The 17,500-nt window shown below is 44.7% G+C and overlaps 4 protein-coding genes across 9 annotated transcripts in view; 1 reads left to right on the forward strand and 3 right to left on the reverse strand.

Annotated features, from left to right (window-relative positions):
• The window catches only part of LOC125960201 (T-complex protein 1 subunit beta), a 2,068-nt gene extending 313 nt beyond the window's left edge, over positions 1–1,755 (forward strand). The window contains exon 1 of the mRNA XM_049693449.1: positions 1–1,755. This exon is cut by the window's left edge and continues 313 nt beyond it. Coding sequence (XP_049549406.1) covers positions 1–1,381 — 1,381 coding nt within the window. The 3' untranslated portion in view covers positions 1,382–1,755.
• A 355-nt stretch (positions 1,756–2,110) lies between these two features.
• On the reverse strand, positions 2,111–3,313 carry LOC125960207 (fibrinogen-like protein A). The gene has a single exon (XM_049693457.1). It carries the CDS (start codon positions 3,311–3,313, stop codon positions 2,333–2,335), a length of 981 nt encoding a protein of 326 aa, XP_049549414.1. The 3' UTR covers positions 2,111–2,332.
• Positions 3,314–3,473: 160 nt separating this feature from the next.
• Positions 3,474–5,458, reverse strand: LOC125960213 (lysosomal thioesterase PPT2 homolog). 3 transcript variants are annotated; one of them, XM_049693474.1, is made up of 4 exons: positions 5,332–5,458; positions 4,963–5,232; positions 4,644–4,893; positions 3,474–4,575 (listed from the first exon to the last, which is right to left on the reverse strand). In XM_049693474.1, the coding sequence occupies exons 2-4, from the start codon at positions 5,095–5,097 to the stop codon at positions 4,103–4,105; spliced, it is 858 nt and encodes a 285-aa protein (XP_049549431.1). In that variant the 5' UTR covers positions 5,098–5,232; positions 5,332–5,458; the 3' UTR covers positions 3,474–4,102. The 3 variants fall into 3 exon arrangements, with proteins under 3 accessions (XP_049549431.1, XP_049549430.1, XP_049549429.1); XM_049693473.1 differs by having other exon boundaries at positions 5,317–5,457; XM_049693472.1 differs by having other exon boundaries at positions 4,963–5,256; positions 5,317–5,456.
• Positions 5,459–10,717: 5,259 nt separating this feature from the next.
• Positions 10,718–17,500, reverse strand: part of LOC125960197 (pseudouridylate synthase RPUSD2-like) — a 200,352-nt gene continuing 193,569 nt past the window's right edge. The window contains exon 13 of one of the 4 annotated variants that reach the window (XM_049693438.1): positions 10,718–16,278. In XM_049693438.1, coding sequence (XP_049549395.1) covers positions 16,204–16,278 — 75 coding nt within the window. In that variant the 3' untranslated portion in view covers positions 10,718–16,203. The remainder of the gene's footprint in view (positions 16,279–17,500) is intronic. The other 3 variants (XM_049693437.1, XM_049693440.1, XM_049693439.1) reach the window with 3 other exon arrangements.

Here is a 17,500-nt window from a genome sequence, read left to right on the forward strand (position 1 = left end):
GGATAATCCGGCCGCCAAAATCCTGGTCGACATGTCTCGGGTGCAGGACGACGAAGTAGGCGATGGTACGACCTCCGTCACGGTGTTCGCCTCTGAGCTGATCCGCGAGGCCGAAAAACTGGTGGAACAGAAGCTGCACCCACAGACCATCATCGCCGGATGGCGTTTGGCGGCGAACGCGGCTCGTACGGCGTTGCAGGGAGCGGCGGCCGATAATTCGGCCAACGCCGAGCGCTTCCGGGAGGATCTGCTGAACATTGCCCGCACGACGCTCAGTTCGAAAATTCTGTCGCAGCACAAAGAACATTTCGCAAAGTTGGCCGTGGATGCGGTGCTGCGTCTGAAGGGTTCGGGCTCGCTGACGGCCATCCAGCGCATCAAGAAGCTGGGCGGATGTCTGGAAGAATCGTTCCTTGAGGAGGGCTTCCTGTTGGACAAAAAGCCGGGTGTCCACCAGCCGAAGACGGTCAAGAATGCGCGCATCCTGATTGCCAACACACCGATGGACACGGACAAGATCAAGGTGTTCGGATCGTCGATCAAGGTGGACTCGATGAGCAAGATCGCCGACCTGGAGGTGGCCGAGAAGGAGAAGATGAAGGAAAAGGTGGACAAAATCCTGGGACACAACATCAACGTGTTCATCAATCGTCAGCTGATCTACAACTATCCGGAACAACTGTTTGCCGATGCTGGCATCATGGCGATCGAGCATGCCGATTTCGATGGTATCGAGCGGTTGGCGTTGGTTACCGGTGGTGAGATCGTGTCGACCTTCGATAACCCGGAACTGGTGAAGCTGGGCAAATGCGATCTGATCGAACAGATCATGATTGGCGAAGATACGCTGCTCCGGTTCTCCGGTGTTCCGCTCGGTGAGGCCTGTACGGTCGTAATCCGCGGAGCGACACAGCAGATCATCGATGAAGCGGAACGATCGCTTCACGATGCGTTGTGCGTGTTGGCAGCGACGGTGAAGGAATCGCGCGTCGTTTATGGTGGTGGCTGCTCGGAGACACTGATGGCCACGGCCGTGTACAAGCTGGCAGCCGAAACTGCGGGCAAGGAAGCGATGGCCATCGAATCGTTTGCTCGTGCGCTGATGCAGCTACCGACGATCATTGCCGATAATGCCGGTTACGATTCGGCTCAACTCGTCTCGGAACTGCGTGCCGGTCACTCGCAGGGCCAGACGACGCTCGGACTGGACATGAACAATGGCAAGGTTGGCTGCATGAAGGAGCTCGGCATTACGGAATCGTTCGCCGTCAAGCGCCAGGTGCTGATGTCGGGATCCGAAGCGGCCGAAATGATCGTTCGCGTTGATAACATCCTTAAGAGCGCTCCGCGTCGTCGTGTTCCGGATCGTGGCTACTGCTAAATGGGCGGCCACTCGCACCATTAGTTTTGCTATTCAGCATTTATATCTCTCCGTTTTCATTCACTTCGCTCACGATCAACGATGCGTTCCGGCGTTCATTTAATCCATTGTTTGCTTTACCCCTAACAACACCTCATCCATGCGCACCATTGTATTATCAAGAGAGATAAGAAGAGATCGAGAAGCATCCCTTTCTATTGCCTTGTATCGTCACGAGGACGCCTAACACTACTGTAGTGGTATGTCGTACTCCTTTTGAAGGAACCGGATGGCCCATTGCATCGCGGGATTGGTATCAATCCGGCTTGAAGAACGAATAAACTCACAACTCTACTTACGTACACCTCGGATCTGACTCAACGCTTTTGTACTTCTTGCAGCGAAGAAAGAAATGAATCGCGATGACTTATCACTGGGAGGTGCCTCGGGGCCTGTTTCAGCATCAACCGGATGAAGACTATTGCTGATAGCGAGGTCGAGGATGCCGCATGGAATACCATCATATTGAGCGATGCACATGTTTCTGAGGTAATTGTTATCAGCCAGGCGGAAAAGAGGGAATAAGCAAACGCTTGGTGCTAGCTGGAAGAGGCTAGCGAAATGGTGCTACTGCTAAAGTTGATAGGAAGAGTATTAAAAATTATCAGGATTTTGAAGATTTATTGTGTCCCGAAAACACACTAATTCAACCTTCAAGTAGAGCGTTTTCTGATCATTTCCTTTTGCTACGCTACGCCTAGTGTGAGTTCATTGAGTTCTTTCCGCATTTATTTCTTTATTTTTCACATCTAGAATGGTGTTTCGGATTAATTTTGGATTCCAACATGTTCTTCATTTAAAAGGCCTGCGGGAATATATTTGAAAAAAAAAATATCAATTTTATTCTCTATTGTTACGAAGCATTGTCAATTGTTCATTCGATGCACCCTACAGTTGATCCAACTAGAATCGCTATTCCACCTCGCGGATCATCATTCGCGAGTAACTCAATCCTTGTTGGTTGTCTTTGAAATAATACCAATGCATTGATTTTTCATTGATATCATTCATGTATCGCCCGTTCAAATTAGCATAAGCACAAAAAATCGTGTACCACCATGCACCTTCGTAGCGCCGTGCACATTGTCCGCCGATTTCATCAATATGCCGATCTTTGGTTGCGAACTTCGAACCCTTAATAAAGGACGCTTCTCCACCAACAGTTCCACTGTACTTTCCGATATTCTTCACATCGTATTGGTCACTCTCACTACCTAGTTCGAATGCATCATATCGAACATACTTGTATGTTCCGTTAAAGTTTTTTAATTCAACAATCAGTTCATGTTTACGGCCACTTGTTATCTGGTGGATCTTCTCAAGACCCAACCAAAACTCTTTGTTCAAATCACCGAATCCGTCACGGAACTCATTCCAGCCCCGGTAAAAGTCCAGTGATCCGTCGTAACGGTATTGAAACACTATCCATCCACCGCCGAACGATTTCTGTTCGCAATACACTTTGAAGGGTGTGCTAGCACTTTTTACACGGATCAAATATGTTCGCGACACTTTCGATGAAATATCTTTACAAGACGACGGCATGGCACTTTGTTGAATTTCCAGCACATTTCCGAGGTCTTTATCGAGTTTATGCAACGTTGTATGCACCTTCTCCTGGGTTAGATTTCGAATCTCGCTAAAACTAAGCGCAACTTTACGTTCGAGTTTCTGAATCGTGGTAAACATTTCTTTATGGCTCTGTTCTATTCTGTTCTCCATCTTCTGTAATCTATGTTCCATCGCCTCTAACTTAATCAGAAGTAACTCCAATCCAAAACCCAGCATTCCATCTTCTACACTGTTGATATTATCTTTTCTTTTGTAATGAACTTCACTTGCAGTAATATGTAAAACTGCATAACACAGAATAAAAGAGATGATTAACTTCATTTTTTGGTGTCAAATCACTCACACGAACCCTCTGAACTGTTTGGAGTGAATATTTGTTCTGATTAAATTTATGTACGGAGCGATCGAGAGCAAACATGATTTGAGCCATAATCACAATTTTGCATTAACTGAAAACACGCGCAATGATAATCTCCGTGCCAAGTCTTTATTTCGTTTGATAAGGTGCTCAGCAATCCAATACTAGCCTGAGACGCTCCGGCGGACGTACTTGATGCTGCAAATTTAACTTACGCTCATACCCCGGATAGGGGTTGTCTCAATACGAGAACTGCTGGCATTTTATAATTTTAATGGTGGTTGACTTAAAATATCATATAAATGGTCAAAGTAAGCCAACACAATCATATTGAGCATCGAAGTAAACTATGGACTAAACCTATATTAAACAGTTTAAAGGCATGTCGCTCGGTAACATCTCCAAATCACCAATCTATATTTAATTATTTCCAATCAAGATCAAATTGTATTTTACAGCTTTCTAGCTACGATCAATGATATGTAAAACAAACGATTCAGACTACCTCTCCTTTACGTTAAAGCTAACTATTGCAGCACTTTTTCGCATACTTTGATTGAAAAAATGACGTTGGAGATACGACTGTGGCTAGTATCTCAGCTTCCGAACAGCACCGTCGATCACACAATCGAGTATCAAGTTTTCACTTATCTATCTATTATTTTAATATGTCCTTTATACAAAACCCACCTTAAAGTGTAACTAAAATTCAATTAACTCATGGTAAAGCTGCGTCAGTCGGTGTCGTTCCCTCAGTCGAGATAGGGAATGATGACACTATCGATCACATGATCCGTCCGGTGCCACTGATAATGATGCACACCTTCCCTGCTGATCACATCCAATCGGCCACTATCGTGCAGCGTCTTCAGTCCGATCAGATCCTCCTTGTAGATGGGGCTTTCCTGTAGCGGTACCACATCATTCGTTTCGTTGTAGAAACTGAAATGACTCGATTGCCACGGTGTAATGACACCATCGTCCGGTCCACCGATCAGCACTAGCCGCCGGAGTCGCATCATCGTCTCACGGAACTGTGTCGAGTTAGCTGAGTACAACCGATTGTTCACATATGGCAGAAAAATGCTGAACTGGTCGAAGAGGTCCTGATGGTGCGGATCATTCCAGTAGTTCCCGACGGACGTATGTTGGCCGACGTAGGAGTAGAACAGCTGGTACGCCGTTTTGGCCACCAGCGAGGGGAAGATCAAATGCAGAAAATCATCTACAAAAGAATGATATCAGGATGAATGAACTGGTTTAAAAGTAAGCCATTCTTGTTACGATAAATACCTCCAAACTGGCCAGCCTGTGGTGAGCTCAGTGAGATGAATGTGCGGACACAATGGTCCGGGTACGTTTGCAGCACGGCCCGACCGAGGAGCCCACCCTGCGAATAGCCGATCATATTGATGCCTTCCGGATGTAGGGCACATACCGCCTGAAGGTTCGTGTTAGCTTCCAGCACCTGATGCCAAGCATTCTCCAGACTAGACCATCCTCCGAAGCGATCAAAATTGTACACAACCGTATCGGGGTGAAGCTGTTGAGCAGAGAGGGGGACATTAATATTGGATATTGGATTATAAATCTCCCAACGATGGCAACGAACCAGCTGAATCCGCTTCACAAGATGCTGCATACTGTCGGCTCCGGTGAGAATCCCATGATAGATAAAGACTGGCCGATATGCACAGATGAGGCCGAGTTTTAGGAGCAGCGTTAACCAGCATACAAACCGCAACATGTTTCCGCTGCCGAGTGAAATGCGCAACTTCTCTTATCTCTCGCGATACACCAAAGTACCTCGATTGATTGGGGTTGAGTGCTTAGTCATCTAATTCGTTGAGGAACCAGATCATTCTCCCTGGCGATGAGGTATCTAAAAAAAGGTGGCAAAAACATACTGTTGCTTACTATGGGATTTTCTTCCTTGAATTCGTGGCGATTTTTCCAAGTTTCTTACACTTTCTCGGACTACTTTCCAAACGGAAACGACGGTGGGAGTTGCAAATGATGTTAATTTGTTCTTATCTCCTTTATCTTTATCACGAAATGCAAGTAATTGTTAAAAATGTAAAAATTTCCAGCAATTTCGAACCAAAACAATGACACAGTGCCACGCAGCCCGTTTTGCGCATAGTATATTGATTTTTGGTAAATATTTTACTTTTTTTTAGCAAAACGCTCATACTTTATTGCTCATCACTGTAGAGCTGGCAGCTGTCAAGGAGTTTATACTGTACGGGTTTGGGAGTCGAGATCGCTGATTCAAAATCGCCGTTGATTCGCTGGTCGAGAAGGAAAAAGGCGCACGTGTGCAGATATGTTATTTTATTTGAGTTATTTTCCAAAAGTTACAAAATAGTTTTTTTTACGATTAGTACATGTCTGTTCGAGTTTGTTTGTGGTACTGCTGCACGGCCGCTTCCTCCACAACGCTTCTCAATGCCACACTCGCCGCAACGAATGAGCCACCTCGCAATACCACCCTTTCCATCGCCTGCACTCGTCTGTATTGGGGGTGGTGGTGGTGTAATTAAATGTTTTCTATGCAATTCAAATAGTAGCGCAAACTCGCTCCTCTATTATCTCTTCTATGCACACACGTCGTCGACACTCTTTCTATATACAGTTTTGAATCCAACAACTCCCATCGGTCCTAAGGTAGCTTTCAAATCATGTTGCTCTGCAGCACCTCCCGGCTTTAATAGTATTCCTTTTATTCGTTTGATAGTTTAACTATTCTACAGAAGTTTTATTTTATTTATGTTTTTTTTTCTTTACTTTTGTTTAACATAACTATTATGCAACGATAAAAAGAATGGCATAGAAGCGTTTAGAGTTTTGCTTTCGCTTTCATATTATCAGCGCGACTTTGCCTCGTTTACTAGCACAGAATTTGAGACTCAAGCATTACGGTTTACAAACCATTCGATGCCACTAAACACCAGCATTACACATTCTGCTGCTCAAGCGTCCGGTTGGTTTTCCAACGCACATTTTTGTGAAAGTAGAAAGAAGTGACTCTAATCTACGTTTGTACCACGGACCAACGTAAGTACTGGAACGGAACAGTCACTGTAACGAGAGCTAATGGAAACCCACGTCAGCAAACGCGCCGGCTCGAAATGATGCTATTATTAGATGGAGTTTTTTGTTGTTGTTGTAAAATTTGTGTTCACTTTCTGCTCTTCTTTTGTTTTTAATAACTGGCTACTACAAGTGTCGCCTCTTTGCTCTTTTTTTGATCCTTTCGTATTCAGCTTTGATATTCTGTGTTCATTGTCTTACAGTTGTAGTACGGTTGTTCTGCTTTATTGTTGGTTCTTTCTTCGTCCACTTTTCACTTTGTGGGTCCTGGAATGCTTTACGTTATCCGGTTATGCGGTCGTGTCGCTTACGCTTACTCGTTTTCTTTTGTTTTATCCATTAGTTTTTTTTTTGTTATATTAAAAAGCTCGATGAATGAATATTTGATTTGCCTTTTTTTGAATTTTTGTCTTCTTCTTGAATACCATAGGTAGTTATAATTGTTATGCAGTTTTTTGATGTTTGCTTCTTCGCGCCCCTCCCTCCGTTTTGTCTGCTTGTTAATTATTGGTTCTAGTTCCTGAAAGTGCTACGGTTTATTAATCTTGCATCGCTAGAGTATCCTTCACTTTCCAGTGTAGTTCCAGTTAAAGCTTGTTTGATTATTTCTGTTTTTGTTTTCACGGTTTTGCTCCATTTCCATTTGCACACTACGCTTACGCACTCGTTGGTCACACAGATTGAGATCGATTGGAACTAAAGAAGTGTAATTCACGAAGGTTGTTTGGATTTTTGGGATTTTCAATTTCATCATTAAACAATCGGATGAATCCGTTCGTGGTTTGTGCGATCCGGTAAGCACTCGTTTCGGATATTAGAAGGGGTTTCCTATACTTATCGACAAACTTTACATTCAACAAAGGTCCACGCAAAGAGCTAATCGAAGCTATTTCGAGCAATAACGATTGAACAATCGACCGCACAGGGGGGGTTCAAGATGTCCATAAAGCCCACCTTCGCATCGGATCTCCTTCTTATGCTCCGTCTAACGCCCCACCCCCTGCAAAAAACCACAAAATGATCCGGAACCGACGGTGTTGGGATTCTTCCTGTGGGTGGGCGCTTTTATTTACTCGCCAAATCAGACAACCTCCCCCGATTGGGATGTTCCCGAAAAATGCAAATTAACTCATAAATTGTGGCCAATTATATACGGTTCGATTTGGCAGATTTATTACGGACAATGCTACTGTAGCAACGTTAGTGACGATAAATTGAATGCATTCAACAAACGAGACAAATATGCTAAACGAAGATCATCATTTCGGGACCTTTTTTTTTCAAATTTTAAAATCAACATAAAGTACTACTTAACTCCACACTCCGACAGGAGTGAAGCGTCAATTTCTGCGTGTTATCGTGTGTATTACTCTCTGATACACGAACGAACAGCTGGTCTCTTCCGCTGGCCGCTACTAGCTCATAGTGCAAACATTAGTTAGCAAACAGGATACGCTACGCAACATGATTGCAATTTGACCTCTCAAGAAACACCTAAAGCTTGGAACAGTTAATATTTGGCCGCTTTTGTTTACTCATTGCAGCGCGCCTAGTGGTCACTTTGCCATTCCGTTGACAGCGTTTTAATCATTGTAGTCTGTTTATTTAGTGGTAAAATTTTTGTCAAAATTGATCTATACCTTCAAAAGTTATCGCCGATGGAACGCAAAGGGAGAAAAAAAAATCTGCACACTCACTGTAAAAATTGGATTTGGCTGGAGAAAAAACCTCGAAATTCTTGAAATTTTCAAATTCAACTCAAAATACCGTATGTAAACTTTAGGAGGGGACATTTACCTAGATTCTAGGAAAATAAAAGAGCCGAAAAGTGTAACGAATGCCCGATTCTGCAAACAAAATTGAATCAACACTCCTGGGATCTCTCAGCGTGATTCCACCAAGAAAAACTCACGACAGTCGACATAACAGTTCGGGATATATTTTTAAAAGAAATTTTAAAGTCATAAAAGCTAGAAAATAGCCAAATATGGCACTAGAGCGCAGCTTGATTGGCCAAATCCGTGCTAGGAAGCTGTATGAACAAGAGTTGACCGAATTCAAACCATGCATTTCGATGGACGATGGAACACACGTAAAAATGCATTTCGAAACGGGCAAAAAAATTACTTTACCAATCATCGAGGGAATGGTTTAGGAAGCGTTTGGTTTATTTACGGAGGTAAATTTGCCCTTAAGATGATGATTTGGCGTGGGATTTAACATTGTGGCGACAAATCAAATGTTTTCACCATTGGGGTAACGTTCATTCGAAATTTGTGCGAGAAAAGAGTGTTTACAGAAAAGGATTTTGTTCTTCATTCGTCCACCAACGATCCTGTGTAAGTTTGGCATGATTTAGGCATGATCCTGTGTAAGTTTGGCATGCTGTTCTTGCCGAAGGTATGGCGTTTATTTTTTGTATTCAAATAGATCGATTTCATAGGGAAAACTATCAATACACAAAAATGTCTGGATTTTCGTTCCATCGATTTCTATTTGATAATTAGCATAAGGAAACTTGAAAAGTATATCAGAAATGTATAAAAACCAACTAAAATGAGGGTGACGTGCAACAGGAGGACAAATGATGTGACCTACAGTACTGTGCAAATATTTTTGGGTGATGTCAAAGTAAAAGTTGAAAAAGTCATATAAAAAACTAATGAATAATTTGCATCAATATTATTATTATTAAAGGCAATAAGAAAACCTACAAAATGACGCCTTTCTTTTCTTTATACGTCATTTTTTGGCAGAGATATGACCTATTTTGTGCGGCCAAGTATTAACTGTTCCAAGCTTTATCCTAGAAGGGGTCACCCAGCATCAATCATGCACCGCATGAGATTACTAAACTCTTCCCTACGCTTCTTAACCTATCGATATCGACTGACGACACTGGCGCCTTGGTGGAGTTATGAGTTCCAATGTTGTTCAATGAAAAGGCCCCCCCAGCCTCCCAGGATGTAGTGTAGCGAAAGGAGAGAAAAATGTTTGTGTTCGTACTCTTTAAAAGTTAAAATGTTAATGTGGCGCATGGATGGCTGTTTTGTGAGAAGCAATATGAGTCTGAGAAGTAGTAATAATGCGAACGGGAGAAAAGGAGCAGGATATGCAGTGTACGTGACACGTGTATGACCCTTCACCGGCTCGCTATGTACAGGTATTGGTATACGCGGGGAGGGGGCCACTAGATATATATTTTTATCCATCTAGATATATATATTGTCCAGTGATGGTACGAACCAACGACCAACGCAATATACTCCTATTCCCACTAGAAGCCGCGCCATCCAGACGAGTCCAGTTATCAGAACGACGCTCTTTAATGCCGTCGGTCTTGCTTCTCGGCTAGATTTATCATTCAGGATTGGGAGCTTAAAGTCTAACCATTAGGTTGAAGCCATCAGATAAAGCGCCCATCTCCGCGCTTATCCTCTCTCTCGCACTGGGAGGATTTGGGATGAGTTTAGCTTTCTTCCTATTGACACGTATCCGTATTCGGTCGGTCCTTCTACCGAGTTTCGAATTTCTACTGCTGGCTGGCTTCTTTCGATTCCCACTGTTTTTTTCATCTTCTTTTCTCCTGCTGCTGCTGCTGCTCCACTACAAAAAAGGCACAGATCGAGTTCATTTTGTTTTTTTTTACTTTCTTACTTTCTTTCTTTCGTTCTTCTTATTAACTGTTTCGCTCGCATACTCTCTTTCTCGTTCTTTCTTTCTCTTTCTCTCTTTATCCCTCCTAAACCTCGTACTTTTATCGGTAACACCTCGTGTACTACCCTTCGCCTGGGCCCATCCTTGCGATGCAATGCTCTGTACAGGAAAGCTATTAACCGATAACAAAAGCGCGAGAAAGGAAGAAGAAACTCACGAACGCACGCATAAACACACAAATTAGGGATTGCCAGTGACAGCTGGCAGGTTCTTCCAGCCCAATCCAAGCAGGCTTTTTTTTATTTTTAGCCTCATCCCCCCCTTCTGGGGGAAAATCACAAGGAAGTTAGGTCGTCGTCGTCGTCGTCGTCGTCATCGTTGAGCAAATATTAATCAATCTCATAATAAAAGTTGAGGCGCCTTGATTCCACTAACCTGACGCGATCATTTTTCGTTTTCGCAGAGGCCACCCCGCGGGGCCATTTGGTGGAAAGAGGAGAAAGGGACCCGGACCACGGAAACCGCGGCCCCTCCCTCGCCGCTCGCCCCACCCCATTATCATCGTTGCTGATGATAATCACTTTTCAATTTCCTGTGCGGCTGACACGATGATGGTGACAATTTCGATATTGCAGACAACGGAACGCGGGGCTCGGCAGTGGTCCGGTGGAAGGTCGGCTAGCAATCGGCGAAATGAATCGTTGCCGCCTTTTGCCGATTTTTCTCCCCCCTTCTGGAAGGCCTTTCTGAGGTAACTGAACACCGAGGAGTGTCTTTGACCGGACTGGGATGGTCGGATGAAACACAAACAAGCTGTCCAGAAGGTGAAGTCAAAACGGAGGTGGAGAGAGATGTCTCAGTCGTTGACATTTTTGGCGCACAACACGGAACGCTACGATTGCTACGCGGAAACGGATTTCCGGGTTCGGGTTTGTCTGTCCCGGGTTTTGTTGGGACCTTTGGGCACCACAATTCGCCTTCAAAAGTTCATAAAATGTGGCAAGCAATTAGCTTCGTTTCTTTCAGCCACTCACTTCCATTTTGAGCTGGATAAGCACGAAATGCACTTGGGTTATGGGAAGGAAACCTTCGCTGTGCCGTTTCGAGCTGAGCTCGAGATTATCCCCTCGGAGAACCGATCGATGATGGAAAAGGCGCGCGCAAAGCGTGGTTTAATGGAGTCTCGCTCGCGGAATGGAAGCGTAAAACCAAAAAGAACGGGCACAAACAACACAGCAACCGGTGCCGGTGGGGCGGAGAAGCTCTATCCCGGTTACAGGGCACAGGGCCGGCAAAGGGCCGATAATTGAATAATTGAGGAAAGAATTTCGGGATGTCAGCAGAATTGGTCGATCGATCGATCGGGGTCCGGTCCAGTAGCGCGTGCGGCGGCAGATGGGCCCGATGAGCAAACAAAAATTTCCGCCGCGATTCCGGCGACCCCGGTTCGATCGGTTGATTGTTGCGCTCGTCCTAATCTGGTGCCCAAAAGGGAAGGCGCAAAAGGCAAGACAAGGGACACACGAAATTAAGCCAATCCAATCACTCCAACAGGCCAAACTTCCCATAGAGAGAGAGAGAGAGAGAAAAAAATGGAGCGAATAAGAGGCCCTTGGGGGCATCCTTGTGAGGATTGGAGGAGCTTGCGACCAGTGGAATGGTTAATTGAAAATTCCACAGACAGCCACTCCCTTGCCCACCACCTCCTGCTTTCTGTGGCGTGAGCATCTTTCGATCTCTGGCGTCCCTGCTGCCCGAAGACATTTTAGGGAGCGCATAGGACAGGATTGATGGGAAGGAGTAGGCCGTACGGCTGGTTGGATGGTGCGAAGGAATGTGGTACAGGTTGGTTGGTTGGTTTGTGTACGTTTATTGATGAACAACGAAATTACAAAGTTTACGAAACATTATAACTTAAGATACATAAAGTCACATAAATTAGAGCTAACTGTGGCACGGATAGCGGTAATGGAAGGAGAAAGAACGGAGTAGAGAAGGGAAAGGAAAAAGGAGAAAGACAATCAGAAAGAAAACAGAAACGGATGTAACGGGGAGTAAAACAGCTTACAAACTAACAAATAATATTAAACTGCTTCAGCTACAACAAGTAGATAATGGAAGCTTTTTTCCCTTTCGATATGAAGTAACATATAGTAGTTGAGGTGATATACGAAGACTACAAATCATAAATCCATGATAAACGCTTTACGCAACGCTGAATCGATAACTGAATCCTTAATAAGCACTGACGGCAGCGCAAATGATAACTCTAAACTCATAAAGAACGAACTAAACGCAGAACTAAGTACAAATAAATGGGTAAAACATAGGTCTAACGAACTTAAACAATACGACAATATAATATATGATCTAGTTGGTTCTTGGTTTGAACATACATAACAGACGAATCACACGCCACATATTGATACGTAGATAGAGAGAGAGAGAGAGAGAAAGAAAAGAACAGAAGGACGAACAGAAAAAAAAATGAACAAGATTAGCGACACTAACCCACCAAAAACACGCTAACAGACTTCGAAGTGCGAAGACAACGAATTGCAACTTGAAAAGAAATCGTAAGAAAGAGTAACTTGAAATAGTATAATGTTTTTTCGGGGGTGTTTCCGTTGATTGCTTTTTTACGATTTTAAATAAACACTAATAGAAATACACTAATGCATAGTAACGAAAAATCCTTTTTAAAAGATTAAGAAAAATGTGTCTTTTGTCGTTTACTTTGTCGCGCCGCGCGGCCCCTTCGGGGCGAGAAGCACTTCTGCACAGGAAGCAACAGGCAACAGGTCTGCACTGAAGGGGGCAGGCAAGGATTTAAACACTTGCTATTTAAATATAATGTCTGATTGAGGAAAAAATGCATGACAAGACGAGTGTGTTGTCCAGACGCCGTCTCAGCCACCAGGCGCCTCCATTAGAAAATCTTTCGTTTTGTTTTCTGTCTCCCCGTTGAGCGTTCGTTGCGCTTTGCTGCATTCGACAGCACGAACTTTGTGTGCGGTTCTCGAATGCGGTTATTTGAATGGTGTGGCCCCATCCGTATGCCGTTGCTCTATAGCCGCGAATTGTCACTATTTCATAGCCGCTTCCCTTGCTTCTTTTACACCGAGTTTCTTCATTTCTCAAATGAAGTTATGTCTTTTTGCCGGTCTCACGCTTCATTGCCGTGAGCATACCACCATCTACGTCCCATGTGTAGCCGAGCTTGTAGCTGGCTTTAAAGATAGAAATAGCGAAAAGGGAGAGAGACAGAGAGACAGAGAGAGAGAGTGTCCGATTGGAATATTTTTAATGCAATCGAAAGCCACACAAACGGAGCACTCCAAATAGACGCACACACAAACAGCACACACACACACACACACACAACACACATATGAAAAACACACACAAACGTAAAAGTAACCGATTTCACCGTCCCCAGCATGGCCCCAAGTTCCTATAGTCACACCAAAGCACTTGCTCCATTTCCTGTTTCCGTTTGTCGTCGTCGTCGTCGTCGTAGTAGTCGTAGTAGTCGTTGTCGTCGTTGCTATCGTTGTTGCTGCTGTTGTGTGGTACGTTGTTTTCCCGCACCGCATTTCATTTGAAAGGCAATCGAACTCGCAAATAGCAGTGAGTGAAAAAGTTTCTTTACATCGTATCATTCCACCACCACCACCACCACCACCAGATCTAAACGCGACGTGGTCGCTGCCGGGCTGTGGGGCACCATTCGAGCGTGACAAAAAAGTTAATTTTCTCCATCGGCTCTCCCTCTAGTCGCTGTATAGCGTGTGGCGTGCGGGCGCCCAATGTATCTCCCTCGAAAAGGCTGACAAAAAGTTTTGTTTACGCTGCCGTCCCGTCCCGATTTCAGGGAATAACTTCCTGTTCCCGGGGCCAACAACATATGTTCGTTCGTTCTCGGGCTCCGTCTCCGCTACCACCCTCCCGTGTTGTGGGCTTTTATTTACGTTTTAATTCCATGTCCTTTCCATTCGGAGTTTGCTCCCAGATGGTACCCGAAGTGCTAGTGTGCTGCTATTGCGAGCAATTACTTTGGATAAGCACGCAGAGACGCGCAGAAAGCCTGTATCAAGGTGCCGGCTGGGCGGCGCGGTGGTAGCTAAGGAGAAAACCCCAATCCAAGCCTCAAGGTGGCCAAAGTTGGGAGGGAGATTGATTTAATGATGCTCATTCATTTGACGGTGTGCGTTCGGCGATACGGTGGTTTGATCCGCGGAAGTGAAAATGCTTTAAAGCAAGAACAACGCGTTAAGAACAACAACGGAACAATTCGCACAAACACAACAAAATACACAATAATATTGTAATTTGTGGCGTAGAGTAAAGCCGTTGTTTCGTTTGCCGTATGGCGCAACGCTCACCATGGCTTCTACGGCATTATAGTGAGTTCCACGGTTCATAAAACATGCCACTAGCTGCTGCCTTGATTGATTAAAAGTTCTCTTTGCGCGTTATCAAGAGCATTACATTACGGATGCTATTCGTCTTTTTTGTTTCTCCCTTATGTTCTCAAGAAGGTTGCACGCAGGGTTTCATTATTTTTATGCTGCTCTAATAGTTGCTTAACCTAACCTCTCGCTAACACTATTACTTCTTAGTTCTGTGTCTTGCAGAACGAAATCCCGTTCCGCTCATCCGGTATGCTAGTTAGCATCTAAAGTATCGAAGCAGCCCGTGCTGAAACGTAACAAAGTTTAAAACGGATCCTATTTGTCGGTTTTGGTATCGAGTTTTACTTGTGCCGAGGGGGGAAAGGGTCTGTGTGCGTAGGAATCAATAACTTATCAATAACAGTAATGCCCCAGGGGTTTATACACTCTCTAGCCGCCAACGGCACGATGCCGTCGTTGCTGTATTGTCTCTGTATCGTTCCGCTTCTGGCCATCGATTGATCAACTGATCTTGAGCGCAGGTTTCCACCACTCGGGGAGCAGCTGCGTCTGGGAAGATATTTTATTTATTTTCAAATTCAAACAGCAGCCCAACAAGCAGGTTGTCTGAGTTTTGTGGACGAGCCGATTCCAAAGTGTGGTAATGGGCAAAGAGAATAACAAAGCCACGATTTACCAACCGAATCGGCTCTCACAAGGCAAATGAAAAGGCAAGATTTACAATGACTTACTTAATTAATGACGGACTGGGGAAAATGGCCAAGAGATTATGCAGGTTCGCGATTTAGATTAAAGATTGATCTAGGAGTTCAGATAATCAAAAGAAACATGGTTCTGTGGATTGAACTCTACTTCAATCTAGACTTGTCCGCTGTATTTTGCGTCATTCAGCGTGTCGCTAACTGAAAAGGTATTACCATGTTGAAGGAGACCGGAGCTCGCACATCTCTTACAACTGAACCCAATCAGCGCCAACCAGCTTTAGTAAAACACATTTAAGAAACTTGATTAGTATTGAATATTCGTGGTAGTTAGAATGGAAGTAGGAAGTGTGTTTAGATTAAAGTATGAAATGTTCGTACAGGACATAAACCGAAACGAATTAGCGAATGAACTCTTACTAACATATGGATGTCTTCGCTCGGTACTAGTGCCCCTCCCCAGCCAGATGGCCGCAGAGGAAAACCACCGTACAGAGACCGTTTTAAAAAGGTTTCTCGATTATGCCACCTGCCGGAAGGTGGCCACCTGTACCGCTGTCATTCATAGTTTAGCATAATAAGTTTGGTATTGATCTCTCACTGGTACTATGTTGTATGTATTGAGTTTTTTTTTCTTCTTTTTTCGGTCTTCTTTAAGTCAACGATAAATCTGTACAATTTACATTAACGTTCGCTTGCCGACTCCTCGCGCGAGCGCTTGCGTTGTTGCCTCGTCTGCTGTTTTATGTCTTTTTTTTTCGTGATATTTGGTTACGTAAGAAACAACTTATTGTTCCCTGTCACTGTCGGTTCGTTCATCTACACAAATGGTTTACGAAACTTACGAAACGTAAAGGGGGATCGAATCACACAGACACACTGCTCTGCTCTGCTCTGCTCTGCTCTGCTTGTTGGTCGTTGTTGAGGGGCAGGCGCACCAGATGTAAGGAGTGCCTGACCGTTGACACCGTCGGTGACCGGATGCACTTACTCGAAATCCGTATCACGCCAATCGACACGAGCCCATTCGGGCAGCTCCGTTTCGTACTCCCAGCCAGGGCCCTGTAAAGGAGGAAAAACACGAAAGCAAAAATAAAAAACACATTAGTAAGCTTCAATTAATACGACTGCCTGCCCTTCCGGAACACCACCATTATGTCACGACATTTTAAAAAACGATCGTGTATAAAACGACTGTACATCTTAAACGTGTTATGCCACATCCTTTCCAAATTATGAGGATTACACCTGAAGCAACTCGACGCCAGTGGCACCCATCACCGTAGTAAATATTCACCGAAAAGCCAACCACGAATGTTCGTTTTCGTTGTCTTGTTTTTTTTGTTTTCCAAATGAAATTTCATTTCCTTCCGTGTCCCTCCATCAAATGCGGCCTCCACCACACAAAATGGCACACAACAACAGTAAAACCACACAAAAAAAAAAAAAAAACAATGGACCAGAGAAAAAGGTCCGGCGCCAGAGTGAGGGAAGTAAGCGAAAAAACAATCGCCCAGAAATGATCTAGTTCTTTACTCGTACGCGGCACAACGCGGATTTTCTCTCCAAAACCCCCTTTTTCACACACACACACATGTGCAGTACGCTTTACAGCGCTGGGTGGAAATGATAATTTCCTGTGGCATTGCGACGGCTTAAAACCGTTTTATGGCAATCGTTTACAGGACACCCATTAAGCACGCGCGCGCCATGGTGTGAAAGGGAACCAGGGAACGCGCCGTGTCCATGGATGTGGATGGAGAAAAAAAAAGTCGGAGGAAAATCGTACCATTTGCAGGGAGCCGGATTTCGAGAAGCGGTCCCCCCGCCCCTACTCCATGATGGATTTGTGGTGCTACCACCGCCACCGTGGCGACGATGAACGGACAGTTTCGAAGCTTTCGAGTCGTCCACACATATGTACGCGAGCGACGAACGTGCACGTCATCATCACGCGTCCGGGTCCGGCACGCAATTGGGGTGTGTGCGCGCCATTGGACCATACGCCACCGTTGCCGTGAGCTCATTTGCTCAGACGGTAACACGAGAAAACCACACGACACTCGTGATCGCGCATTATCCTCTCGGTTCTCGAGGTATGTAAACGGGGAAATTAAAATTATCATTGAGGATTTCTCACACACAGAAAAAGCCGCCACTCGCCCCACGCCACACACAATGATTAAACCAATTTATTTTTCTCCGCCTGCTTCTCGTCCTGCCAGGACAACCGTCGTCCGTCCGTGCGGACGAGCACATTAGGGACCGGAGGGCGAGGGCCGTG

The sequence above is a fragment of the Anopheles darlingi genome, chromosome 2 (genome assembly GCF_943734745.1).
Source record: "Anopheles darlingi chromosome 2, idAnoDarlMG_H_01, whole genome shotgun sequence".
Lineage (NCBI taxonomy): Eukaryota > Metazoa > Arthropoda > Insecta > Diptera > Culicidae > Anopheles > Anopheles darlingi.